The sequence below is a fragment of the Gallinula chloropus genome, assembly GCF_964237585.1.
Source record: "Gallinula chloropus genome assembly, chromosome: 4".
Classification (NCBI taxonomy): domain Eukaryota; kingdom Metazoa; phylum Chordata; class Aves; order Gruiformes; family Rallidae; genus Gallinula; species Gallinula chloropus.
Window position 1 is genome coordinate 59,726,681 of NC_140088.1, and position 14,714 is coordinate 59,741,394.

Sequence of the window (14,714 nt, forward strand, 5' to 3'; positions counted from 1 at the left end):
TGACTATGGATAGCAGTTCAGCAAATGAGCAGCTTAAAGAAATTCCTTGTAATTCTGCATAATCTTGATCCCACAATGAGGCACTTTATATTCTTTATTCCCGAGTTTTTTAACCCATTATTTCAGGGAGCTTTTCTTTGAATAAACTAGAGGTATTTTCTAATTCCACTCTTCTATATGTTGGTGCACCACCTTTTGGTTAGCACTTGCATGCTTCTTGTTTCACGTTTCAATGCTTAATTCTTTCTTTCTCAACCACTTAACAGTAGGCAAAGCCTCTAAACAAAGGACCAACAACTCGCTTCTATCTTCTCTAAAAATCAGTGGGTCTCACTGACAAGAATGGCAAACAAACACTTTGTATGATGCAAAATGTTTGAGAGAGACCATGAGGGCTAGAGAAGCAAGAATCATGCAGGGAGGCTGGAAGCGAGACTTTCCTTTAGTTTGAAATAACATTTTGAATTCCATGTGACCCCCCCCAAGTCTGCATTAAGTGGCCTTACAATGTGGGACTTGGTCTGGTCTCTCCCCATGCTGACTCCCTCTGCTCTCACCTCCTCTTTGTCAACTTTGCAAATGTAGGAGTCTTTCCTGTCAGAGAGATGGAGGAAGTGCAAGACAGACCAGACTCCTTCCTCTGGCTGGGCTAATTGACGGAACAGTAATTGACTGAGCAGTTCTGCAAAGGCAGACATGAAGTCTAGCAAACTGTCTCTTCTGCCTTATGTTGCCTGAGCAGAGGCAGCAGAATCTGAAGATACTTTCCCTACCCCATACCCACTGCAACTACAGTAAGCCAGGGCATGACATGTTCACTTCTCTACCTTTCTGAGAAGGGCCTGGTTACGCTACCAGTCACCAGGGAGGCAGTCCTGTTACATCTTCAGTCTGCAGCTTCCAGAGTCACACGGTGGACATCAGCCTGACTGTGTTCTGTATCAATGTATGCTGGCATATTTTTGCAGCAAGGGCTGTAGCATTTTCACGCTTGTGGCAATATCTCTCTGTGAAGTTGTTCAAAACATGTCTCAAAATGGCTTTACAAATGTGACAAGTCACATCAGCTGCTGTAAACCTCAGCAGACAAGCCAGACCACTGTGTTAGAGGCACATCATGGGATGCTAGAGGTCACACGATACCACAGTCCTTCCTACCTTTTTCTGTTATGACCAATTTCCTACTCAGTCATTTCCCTTACACACCTATGAGATGAAACTGTTAACCAAGAGGAAGAACTGATTCCATTCTATGTTAATGATTTCAACCAGTTTATACTTGGATGGCCTATTAAATGAAGAGGATTTCTGATATTACATCTATTGAGATGGGAAAACCACACATATGAATGAGTATAATTCCATTCATGGTTTTATGGATCCAAAGTTCTCTAGAGAGCATCCCTGAGTGCTGGATTTTACATTTAGATTGCTGAGTTAGCTGAAATACGTGTAGTATCACCAGTAGGCAAAGAGCTCCCTATTGACTATGGGCAGAGGAAGGCCCTTGCGCATTGTTTACCTCAGCAAGGATGTGAGCTGGCGTGTGCCCATGAAACGTTGTGCAGCTATATTTGGGTTTTTTTACAGGGTATGTGAATAAATGATGTGTGGAGCTGAAAGCTCTCACTCACTGGAAAGCTTGTCTCTTTTTCCCGAATATAGGAATAGAGGTGCATTAGACATGCTTATATTTCTTAATGTGCCTGTGGGAGAAATAATCCAGTACAGCTATCTTCTTGTGCCCCTCAGATTCATAAGTAATCTGGCTCTTTGGGGCTAGCAAAGTGTAGAGCTCAGCTCTGAACCAGGTCTTCAATATTTTACTATCTCTATGGCTGTTTTTCCCAGTTCTTGACAGTAATTCTTCATACTGTTTTTTTTCTTTTGTATTTATGTATTTATTTAGTAGCAGATACTTGCTTCTGATGACTTCAGAGGCACTATTATGGAGACTGAGTTCAATTAATGTTCTTTATGAATGGGATTATTTCAATCCCACTTTCAAAAAGATGAAGTGTCAAATCTTAAGTCTAAACTGCCCTTTGATACTCCTGTGCACATTCACACAAATTAACCACAAATCAGTGACTGAAAGGGGCTGGACAGCAGTGGCAAACCCTACATTTGCATACATGCCTTTTGCTCTTTGGGGCTGGCAGCGGAGGTGGAAAGAGCTCAGGGAGCTCTGCTCTGCCAGGGCAGAGAGGAATTTCTCCAGCTACTCAGCAACCCAGTTTCCTGCATTGTTCACAAGAGCTTCAGCCCAATAAGAATGACTTCAAAGGCTTTATACAGCTTACATTGTGCCTTGGATTGAAATGTAGCAAGCCTGTTTCAACAAAGGCAATGAAGACTTAAGGATCAGAAGGCCTTCTAGGCTTTATTATTAATTTACACTGATTTTAAAAAGAGGAAGAGAAGGAGAGACTGAGTACCCTCTATTTTCTTTCCTTGACTTCTGAAGCCTCTGAATCTGAGTGCAAACAATACCAAACACCAGACCCTTACACTTACATTTCCGTAACGGGGGTGACTTAAACTTCCAATTAACAAATCAAGTAAAACAAAGTCTTTGAAGACCACTTATGGAATTGGGGTGAAAAGAATCTGTAATATGCGCAAAGCCACAGGAGAAGTGAGAAGCACAAAAAGGAGCCTGCTCTGTTCTCTTATTAAAGTCAGTGACATTTTTCTCACAGACAAGCACTACCCCCATTAGCTGCCTAAAACTCAAATTATATATTTATAATGAACATTTATGAAATTAAATAATTAAAGAGAGAAAGAAATAAAGGAAATCCTCTAATATAAAAATTGGGAAATGGAATCTAACAAACAAATAGAAAAAAGAAAATAATTAAAAATAAACAACCCACAAGAAAGGAAGAAGTCTTCACTTTCCTGTACATTGCCCTTTTAGAAAATTATTTTCCCTGTCTTCCAATCAAAAGTCTGTGTTGGGCTTTCTCTCTAGCTCGATATGCAAACATGCATGCATGAAATGATGAAATAAGCGATATTTAGCGTTCCTAAACACCGTATTATATTTCATGCAAGATGAGAGGATAAGAGTTCCATGGACATACTGCAAGTTATCTTCACTTCACAGTATTTTTACAGCCTATATTTCACACATACTTTTGTAAGAACTAGGCATCACAAAGCTTAACTGTAGTTCAAATACTTCTCTGAAGTTAATTCACCCACTATCATGCTACAGAATGCTTGCAAAACATTTTTTATTTCCTCTAAACAATTAGGAGTTTTCATTAAATCATTGTGGCTTTTACTGTAAACCAAAACCTTTGCTTGTTAAAGTAGGATGTCACAGGCCATCAGACATCCCTATTCATGGTGACAATGATAAAAAATGGAACTCACCTATAAAGTAGGACAGCAGTATTGCCAGCAGCACTGAGACCCCTACAGCACAGAGTGCAGTACATTTCCAGCTACAGTACTTTGAAGACTTCTTGAATTTAAAAGCACTTCTGGATAGAGTGTTCCTAGGTAGTGGCCGAGTAGGAGGGGAATAAACAGAGCCGGATGCCATTGTGTACCCTGGCGTTGCAGTACTGAACAGCGGTGTGGTCCCTGTTCCTGTTTTGAATAGGAAATGCCTGTGGAAGAAAGAGCAATGGTAAAGTGTAAAAGTAAATAAAGCTGAAGCATAGGCAATCATACTTATTTTGTTTAATAGTGCTTATTTTTCAAATAGCTAACATCCAATCTACACAGGGTCACAGATGCAATGCTTGTCATGACATTTGCATAGAAAAAAAGCACTTTAAGAAAAGACTGAACCCCCCCAAACATCAGTGATACACTGGTATCCAGAGAGGAAGCAGAACTACCCAAAATACGTTCCAGTAGGGAAGAGGTCTCTTGGAGTTTATCTGTCAAGTAGGGACTGGCTTTCTGCTGCTGCTGTTTATTTTTGTTGGCTTCCGCTACAGACTACAGGGAACTCCATTAAAAAGTCAATAATGAGCAATCTGACTGTAGCCCACACTACTTATCACAGCTTTCCTGGGCTAAGTACAAAGAAAACAGCACTCGCTCAGATACAAACTTTTGGCAAGTTTGCCAAAATTAGCTAGTTAAAAGATTATTTTGTGTGTGTGTCCTAAATACTCAGTTCACTAATTCCTATCTCCTTGCACATAATCTTACCATAACAAGATCTGATTATGGATATAGCAGCTAGTTACAGTCTGGGAAGTACTCTAAAGAAATATATTTAGCGAGTGCTGAAAAAGAACCACAGACAGCAACAGAAATGAAAAGCAAAGCCAAAGTTAAGACACACTTTCTGAGTTAGCTGTAAATTGAATTTTGTTCAATTAAAATTTCTAAAAGAAGTATTACTCCCTCAGCTTATCTACACTAGAATCCTTTAATTTTAGCTCATGCAAGCATAATTATTTTGGAAGAGTCTCCAAGCACGTCATATACTACCTGGAGTTTTTCTCCTCATGTATGTATACAACTCTACCAACAACAAAACCCCAGCCAAGCAAAGATCACTGCACCAGGGGTTTTTCTACCAGTATGTTATGTTGGCAACCCTGTAACTTGGCCTTACCTAATTAAACATTGCAAAATGAATATATTATAGCTAAAAATGGAAAGAAAGCACACTGTGGATAATTTTGAACTTAACCAAGCCCAGGAACAGCTAAACAGAACTAGAAAGGTGCCTGCATTTTTTAACAGGCAAGAGACACTCATGAATTGCTGATACACGTGCATGCCTACACTGTGTTTGCCTACTGCATGTCACCCACCCAGTATGGGTCAGGGGATCCAGCACCAAATGAGCTAGCTGTAGCAGGGAAAGCCCTATCATTACACCTTGTCACACTGTGGACAGCTGCTTCGCAGCTGATGGGACTTTCATCCTCCAGGATGCATGCTTGGATCCTTACATCATAATGGACCAACCTACACAGGTATAGCAGCTTTGTCAGAAATGTGTTGTAGAGACACTAGAATTTGATTTGCCCCACTGCAGCCTGAGAAAAATACCACCAGCTGATAAACAAGGTCTGTTATTTGCAGGTGATTTTGCTACAGGAGGTTAACAGATGAACTAGAACATCTTGGCATAAGTCTTCTTGAAAATATTTGCATTACGAACATGATCCCATGAAATATGCTACACAGGTTACTTCATTTTGCACAATATTAAACTTGCTGGCAGTAACAATAGAAGGATATACAGTAGATGCTACCGATGCACAACAGCACACACCAATTTTTTCTTGGCTTCTGAGCTCAGAGGATTACTAATAATTTCAAAATACAAAGTCCTAGCGGTTTAAATCCTCTCTAAGAAGGTACTTCATTAAAAGTTGTGACATCTTACATGTAGCAAACACCAAAATAACTACCTCTCCGTAAAAAAAAAAAAAAAAAAAAAAAAAAGTTTTACACCTTAAAACAGAATTACTGTGATTTTACAGGCTCACAGAAGAATGTAGATTCATTAAGTCCTGATACAGTGTCTTACCACTTAACCTTACGGCTCTTTCATTTCTGGCTACATAGGGTAAATGCTATGTCCAGGTATATTTCACAAATATCTACATAGATCTTGATAAAATGCCAAACACAGTTGGCTATTTCCTTCTCTATATGCAAAGTGTATGGTTTTCAGGGACTGACAGAAAGCCATACAGTAGATATAATGCTACTCCTCCTAAACATCAACTTCCATGTTAGAAGTAAGAAGCTGCCTCACCAACCTACAATTTTTACATCCTCCTGCTCTTGCTGTTAGACTCAAAAGACTAAAAATGGAAACTGACATTATACAAGCACTTGAATGGAACTCCATACAGTCTAAGCTTTAACAAAATAATGCAACAGAACAGTCCGTCTCTGATCTTTTCCTTTTTTTTCCTGTCCCTCTGAGAAAGCGAGAGCTGAGACGTCGGCTTTGGTACAGTGCAGCCTACTAGAGACTGTAATCCATATTCTCAAAGCCTTTGAGGAGTTAATCCCATAGATAAACTCGGGAGATGGCTGCATATCTGTAGTGGTGTGAGCTGTCATAGCTCTGACAGTCCACCTCAGGCATCAAGGCAATGAAAGAAAATGGTAACTTTTATATGTGAAGTCAGCAGTGTAGTCCTAGGCAGCACACAGCATGGCTCCACGCTTTAAGCTATTCCTCCTTTGCTTCGAATCCCATGAATACGATGCCAGAGCGGTCACACCAGCTGGCTGGAGAAATGTGAAGGGGAAAATAATGACAGAATCCCAGCCTGGCATCTTCTTCTGGGTTAAGAAAGTGTGTTTGGATATCTCTCTTCCTAATGAGTGGAGTTACTAACAAAGTTGTCAGAAACTCTCCTGCTACATTAACTCCGCGTGCTAAGTATTTAAAGTGTAACGCTATCGGGCTTGCACATCTTGTCTGCCTCACTGAGCCACGCCAAACAGAGTTCCTATGAGATGCTCAGAAGGATATGGTATCTGACAACAAATCCAGGCTGCTTCCAGATAACGCCGACATTCTTCTGCTCTTGAAACATAATCTATCCACAAATGATTTTAGTTACCTGCATATCCATCTACCTTGTCTTTTCAAACCACGGAACTTGAAGAGCTAATTTTTAAAGCCTAAACTATTTGCACTACTTGACCAGGCACTGACTTACTGGCAATTACACTATGTCTCATCTCATAGGGAGCTTACAGCACCTGCAATGGTGTATCCTCCATTCAAAATTGATCATTTAACAAGCACTTGTTAGATCTTCATGTAATCAGCTTTTAAAATATTTTATTAAGCTTTAGAGTATAAAAATCCAGTGAATCATGCTAATATTTTACAAGACAAGCTAACTCTGTTTTTATTAAATAATTCAATTCACTTTTTAAAGCAAATAATCCTCTATTGTTATGTTTATTCAATATATATTTCTGTCTGCTTATTCAATGTATGTTTCTTTCAAGAACTGCAGCTAATCTTAAAATTTTACAGGGAGAAGTCGTCAGTACCTAAGAAACCTAAGCTACAGACTGGTAGCAAAATACAAAGCTATGACATAAACTAATCCTTGTATGTAACGACAGCTGGAAAGTTCCCTTATTTCACAAATAGTAGGCCTTCTACTTAAGCTTCTGCCCCTTAAAGATAAGGCAGAAATGAAGCATCAAAACCCTCAAAGATGGCAGCTCAGAAAGCAGAAGTGTATGATTAAAAGTAAAATAATCATGCTTTTAATTTAACTCCGTACTCTCTGAGCACCAAGTGCTGGTGTGTGCCCGCTGACATGCAGACAGTTTTCTTCCTCCTCAAGTTGGGGTGAAGGGTTCACATCAAGTAAGATTTTCCCTGTGCTGCCACTTGCTCTGTGGAAAATAAAATTGAAGCACCCTCTACTAAATTCAAGACGTGGGAAAGCAGGAGGGGAAAAAGTGATTACCCCCCCCATGAGCTGGGCAGAAAAATTAACTTAATTGAAAACTGTGTCTTCAGAGAAATGGAGATAGATTATTGAAACATTCAAGGACAGTAAGGCTCAGATCATAAACCCAAATGCTTCTGATATTAGATAGCCAAGCGTCCAGCAAAAGAAAAGTCATTTGGAGTAATTTCCTTTATGAGAGGATCTGTGACAAAAGCTTTTGACCCAAATTTAGAAGAAAATGGATACTATGCACCAATGAATGCAATATTACATAGAAGTCTGGAAACTCTAAACTCTAGACTGCCAGCACAGATGTTATACAAACAAGCGTTCACCAAGCAAAAAGGAGTACTCTATGTTGCTTTTAAATAGATTGGTCTCAATTTTTATAGAATTATCACGTGATTTTAACATTCCTAGCATAACTTTTACATTAGACACATGACTACTACTTTTTTAGCTCACACTGTGATTGTTTCACCTTGTGAAATATTCACTGTGATCTGTAGCTATGATTTCTCTGGTTTTGGGCATCATATATAGAACGCTTTGCATATGTTTGCAAGACATGTGAAAGAACCTACCTTTTCATTTCTAAACTTTCTTGGCAGCATTTTAGTTCTGTGTTAAAATACATCATATGGCATAACCACACCAATAGCACGCTGAATCCCATGGCAAATATGTCACAACATATTTAAAGTCACACAGAGTTCCTACAAAATTCATACTAAGTAAGGAATTGTGAATAAGGCCCAACAAAATTCTACAGAACTTCTGAGTACATCAGAACATGCATCTTATTTATCAGCTTGCCAATCGAGTTTAAAGATAGCTATAAGCTACTTCATGCAATGTTATTATTCAGATGATGATTGCTGTCACAGAATAAAGATCAATATCCCTAAGCCTGATGGCATATATAACAACAAAACTCTACTCACCCCAAGAGCTGCAATATCAGTGATCCAGAATAAAATTGTATTTAGAATATATTTGCTTAAAAAAACCTAAATCCCTTCCTCCCAAACCTTTAAATCTTGTGTATTATATACTACCAGCACCGGAAGAATCTGGAGCAGAATTAATCTATTAGTTTGGTAATGTTTCTGAATACATACTTTCCACTGTGCTCAGTAACAAATACCATAGCGCCACTGCAGTATAGGTTTTCTTACAGTACTGTCTCCTGTGTCATTCTACGTGCAGTATGTTTGGTCAGTTCCATGATAGTGGTAATAATATGTGCCTCTTCTGATCATTACAGACCACTACCAGAAGACCACTGAGGAAGAAGAGTGTTAACACTCAGAAGACTGCTCTACAAAGGGCACTCATTGTTAGAAATTGTCTCTGACCTGGACTTCTGAAGGAGGTCTCTGTCCTCCAGAGGAGTCTAAGGAGTAAGATCCACGTGAGCATAAGCAGTACAATGAGAAAGTTAGTTCATTTCAAAAAACGTGGAGAAGAAGGATAATCTTATTTGATAGAGAACAATTACATGTGCAAAACCTATGTGTAGCTGTAACCAAATAAGCAGAAACAGGACTTAGTGAAGTAGGGCAGATCAGCAGGAACAACACCCTGTCTGAAAGGGGTCAGTACAAAGGGGGATGAACACCTTCTAGACTACTTACTAACAGCTCACTCTTCCTCTAAAGAGCTTAAAACTCATGCTCTCACTGATGCCTTGTGGCATTTTGCTCTCCAGGCTAAGCACACATAGTGTCAAAATGTATTTTCTTCTATCAATTTCAATTTGAATTTAACTGATTGTTCCCTTGTTCTTGTACAATGAGTACGTACTGTTTGCCCTGCAGTACATAAAGACAATTTTTTATAGTATTATTGTTTGATTCACTTTATTTTTAGGGTAAAATATACAAAAGCAATAAGAAGTAATTGCCTAAAGCAAAAAAGCAAAAAGCAAAATTTAGGCTATTTATGGGTCAAAGGCAACTGTGGAGTTGAGTAAAGTTGTTTTCAGTGCAGAATATAACAAAACTGACATTTGGAAGATGACGGAATAGGAAGTGACTTGAGGAGAGGTGGAAGAAGCAAGAAAAAGAATCTTTTTTATATTGGTTTCTTTCACTGTAAGGTGCCAAAAGGCCCCCAAATATCTAAGTATATTTAATGAGTCTCTAAAAATTTCTTCCATATAAATTACAAGTCCACTAACCTGTTATACATAACTCTCTTTCTCCTCCAATTTGAGAAAAACCCTGGGCATATTAGGAAGTACCAGTACAAGGGATCACTGTTGACTCTTCCAGCCAAGTCAATACCATTCTGTGTTCTGTAGTCATTGGTTATGTACTTCACAAAATGAACATACCAATTTTTATACTGTGGAATGCAGGTTTGTTCCCACCCCCAGCCCAATTACCTATTTGCCTCTACGGAGTATTGAATCTCTGTGTATTACTATATGAATTAAGACATTGGTATGAAAGCCCAGGTAAATGTTCTTATCCATTCTGCTAAGGTCCTCAATCTGTTACCTGTTCTATTCACCATTTCCATGCAAATAAATCAGTTGATCTTGAGAAAGTAACTTCGAGAGAGAGGATATATATATCCAGCTGCAGCTATTTTAGTTTGCTCCAACTTCTCTTAAGCTTTTGTATTTATCTTTCCTTGACTTTCCTTAATGCAAACCAGCTGAATTTTTCCCTCCTGGGAGCGGGTTATCATGCTTTTTGTTTGTTTACACAAACCCTATCAGACACATTAGCTGTCAGAATCAGAAGAAAACCATTACCTGTGGAAAAAACTGTGGTCTGAGATTGCGATCAATCATTGCACTGCTTCTACCCACTGGTATGCTCGCTCTCTGCTGACAGACCCTATTCATGCTGGATTGAACTGGGTTCTCTGAGTGAGACCATGACCCTCACCTGCCACTTGACATTAGAGAGCTCAACCTGGTTCACTAATGGATAGATCACATCCATAAACCTGATTCCTTGCACTGAGCTGAGGAAGCAGATGGAAAGAAAAGATTAATCTCTGATGACTGACGTTATAGGGAAGATGTAAGAGATAACAGAAATTACTGGCTTGGTCTCATATGAACTCTGGTTCACTGATGCATGAGATCAGCTTTCCCAGTAGGCTCCAGAAGGAATTGGATTTTTGTTTCTCCGTGAGCACTTTATGCCTGTCTTCATCTTCTGTTACCATTCTTCTGAGATGAAACCTTGTAGCTGGTGGTGTTTGCCCTTAGCGCAGGCTTAAGACTGACTTCCACAGAACCATATGGCTGCATTTAACATAAATCTAAGCCAGCACAAAACCGACATTATTCTGCAAATTTGTCTCAGTTTATTTTCTGTGCAGCATTACAATCAAAAAAATTGCTTAGGAAGAGATAAAAGCGAATTTCTGCTTCCTCAGAGCCAATATTAATACTACCATAATCCTGGAAAAAAGCTCCAAGATCACATCAGATCAAATGACGATCAAAGTTTGGTGCAAAGAAAGAGAAAAGAACTATTATCCATATGCAAAACCAGAGGAAACATCTGTGGGAACTGGAGATAAGCCTCCTCTAACAGCTTATTCAAATGTTTTAGAAAAAACACTTTACATATGGTAACACTTCCTTAAATTTGGGTTGGTTTACACTGAGGACCCACTTTCTTTACAAACTGAAGACGGAAAGCCAGGAAGAAAAAGAATATACTGCTAGGGCTGCAAGTGCCTTCCTTACTGCTTGTGTGTTCTTTCACATCTGGCCCCTGGCAGGTTACTGCTCCTCTGCTGGCTGCTGCTGGAGAAAGACTACAGCAGTCTAGCACCACAACCTGCAGCTGAAGCTTCAGACAACAGTTCTGGCACGAATGACAGTATCCCAGATCTGCTGAGAAAGCTACCAGGACGTAGTGACTTGAAGGTCTGGATACTGACAAAAGCCCAGAAATACTTCTCCTGAAGTGTGCCAAGAGTATCTTCCTCTGCGATGCACCTACCTTCTTGGTGGTGCAAAAAAGAACACAGTGATACAGCATGAAGAGGGTGTCTGTAAAAATCCTATTATTTGTTCCTTCAAATTCAGATCTGGGCTGCTAGCTCTCTTTCCCAGAAAGGAGGAGTTCCCTTCTGTGATATATATATACATGCAATATACATGTGATCCTTTTGATCCTAGATATGTCTGGATCAAAAGAACCAGTATATTCAGCCAGTGCTGCCAAGCCTGCTCTTTTGTGCTCCTCTCTGCTATGCTGCACCCTGTGAAGCTGAGAAAGGGAAACAAGCAACGCTAAGCCACACTTTGCAGAAGTGAGCAGGAGAGCTGGATGCAAAGAATGACTCATGTTGCTGGGTGCACAAGCAAAGAAACCTGACACAATTTTAGTTACTCATAATCTTTGTTGCAGCATTATCTCATTACCTACCCTCCAGAAGATGATGGAAGTAGATTTAGTATTGCTAAAAAAATATCAAATGGCTCTGTTCTCCTTTCAGGCTTCTTCTGGTCTCTCACAGGACTAGTACCTACACAGACTTCCACTGAGGGTGCAGTAAGTGACTTTGCTCTGGATGTTGTTGGTGATATTCACTTCTGAAGGTGGCAGCCCTGACAGCCCCTTAGTGCACTTTCTGATACTGAAAGTTCATATTATTCCAGTCCTCCTGTGCAGGAAAGCATATGAATTTTGCACTGAGGACTGGAAATGCTCATGTGAGCAGTAAGAATTTAGATTACAACTCCTTATTTGGCTTGTTCTCTGCTCCTCTGGAATCATATCCCTACCAAGAGAGACAGAAAGTTGTCTCTGAGATGAGGTATTCTAATCCTCGCCAGTTACTGTCTTGAATGTTAAGTTAAACTTTACAGGGAGAAAATAAAAGCACTCCAACCTCTTTTACTACCCTTGCTGTCTTCATAAAGCTGAAAGAGAACAATTGCTCTAAATGTCTCAAAAGGCACATGGAGACAATTTCAATAAGCAAGCGTGGTTTAAGAGGGACTCTGAGTTGCCTTATTTAACCAAAGACTAATTCAGAAGTTGGAACAAAGGTTGAAATTTCATCTGCAGATGAAAAACATGAGCTACTGGACATTTTAAAAGGAGATAAAACCAAAGAGAAGTTAAAGTAGAGCATTGCTCTGCCAGTGACTGATACGATCTGATTCTGCCTCAAGCTGCACGCAGGCGGAAGTTTCCATCATAATGGATCTATGAACCTTCGTTAAGTTACTGATGTCCACAGCCGTGGTTTTCTTGCAATTCAGTCCGTGATAACCCATGATGAACTCTGTGCTGCCACGACTATGCTACCAGCAGTCACTCAGAACAGCCAGTATCATATCACTGCAGTGACAGACTGTCATAACGTCCGAGTTACAGCCACTACCACCATCCTGGCAACTGTGTACCTACATATGATGCAACCATCATTCCTGTTTTCCAGCTCTTATAGTTGCTTGGTGGAGACTCATATACTACACTTGGATACTCTCTCTTATGGAAGAAGATGCCAGGATTTGTAGACTTGAGGGACCACCATTCAGGGATTCAACAAGGCAGAGGAGTACACATGGTGCTCAGAATGGGGCGACACTTTAATGCTACTCATTCTGACAGATGCCATTTTGGAGCATGACTCCTCTTTGTGTAGCCTACATTACCAGAGACACTGGATACGGGCGCTATACAGCTACGCAGGTCTTTGCTTTCCCATGATGTTTGGTATTGCTTTCTCACCTGTCTGAAGGTGACAAAAAGACTCTCCAGTATCTATCAAAATTCATTTCTGGTTCAACTCAAGCTACACTTATTGTGATGGCAGGCTTAATTGCAGCCATGCAACTGCAGGAAGAGGTTAGCTTCTAGCTTTTAACTTTGTAAATTTTGTGTGCTTAGCTTTGGTGTTTGTAACTTTTTTTTACTAGAGTGGTTTTTGGTTTAACTTGTGATGTTTTTAAAGCATGTTTGAAGAAACTTCAGAGATTGCATTGAAAGGCTTCTTATCAACATAGGCCAGCAGGGATACAAAATCTTTGGTTTGATTATTTCTGTCATCTGTCACTTGCAGAGCATATGCCAAGAGTCAAGGTTTCGCACCATCTTGAGTCAGTCCTATGTGATGAAGTGCATGCTATTCAAAGGGATTTCACAATAATCACAAGCAGTAAAGGAATAATCTTGGCTTTCAACCTAGGTATTACATCCCTCTTATGCCTAACCAGCCCCTCTCAGTTTCTCCTTCTGGATTACTCCATCTACCCATTTGCACACCAAATACTATCCCTTTTGGGTCCAGTCTTTGCTAGTTTTCTCCTCTCCACTCTGTACTTCTGGCTTCTTCACCTCTTAAATTTAATTCACTATGCCCTTATAACAACCTGACATCATTTAAACTTTCCCCTCCTGAATGTTCCTCAACAGATGACTAGAATCCCCAGCCAACTTCCTTATAAAGAATCCTCACTTAAATACAACTGAAATTTTTCAAACCCCAGCCAGGCAAAAGATGAAATTTTCAGAAAACGAGGAGATTCTGTAGAAACAACAAAACGCTAGAAAGCTTTACCTGTTAGAAATATGGGCATTTACTAATTGTGAATCTATCTTCTTTTTTCAGATTTTTGACATCCAGATAACTTGGGCAGAGAGCTATCAAATTAGGTAGAACAAACCCAAACCTTTTACTTCAAATTAAGCTGATCTGTCAACATGTATACCACCATATGTTTACATACTAGAGAAAAGAATAGTGGCACCAAGTGAAGCCAGCAATACATACCATTAAAATACTTTGAGATTTCCAGCTGCCTTTTGACAATTAATACCCTGTGCACAATTCTCTTGAAACCATAAAAACTATTCTTTAGGTCCAGGCACAAGAATCATTAGAATGTCTATGCAAAATTTCTATTTCTACTGTAATTATTAATACTAAAATTGTCAAAATCATTAGATTAATATTCTCTCCATAAGCCATACAAATGAAGAAATAGTATATCATAACGTAACACACGCATGACATGAAAACAAAGAAACAAATATATAACAATTCTAGCTGTGACACAGTATGATAATGGGCTTGCTAAACTGAATCTTCATGCTGATAGCATGTTGTAGTCTCAAATCTATTATGCTTTGGAACTGATGTGTTATTATCTCTGGACAACTTTCACACCAGGCAATGATCCCTGCTAGTGTAATTTTAAAAATGAAGGGATTACAAACAAGATAAATTTAATTGTATTGTTACCTGAATTAGATTCAACTAACAGGAATATCATATAACATAGTCCATTTGCCAAAATAGTTG

General features: G+C 39.4%; 1 protein-coding gene across 8 annotated transcripts in view; it reads right to left on the reverse strand.

Annotated features, from left to right (window-relative positions):
- The window catches only part of TENM3 (teneurin transmembrane protein 3), a gene marked incomplete at its 5' end in the record, with an annotated part of 318,571 nt that overhangs the window by 116,468 nt on the left and 187,389 nt on the right, over nucleotides 1-14,714 (reverse strand). For all 8 annotated transcript variants that reach the window (XM_084263689.1, XM_084263690.1, XM_084263686.1 and 5 more), the window contains one exon: nucleotides 3,385-3,623. In XM_084263689.1, the coding sequence (XP_084119815.1) occupies nucleotides 3,385-3,623 (239 nt within the window). The remainder of the gene's footprint in view (nucleotides 1-3,384; nucleotides 3,624-14,714) is intronic.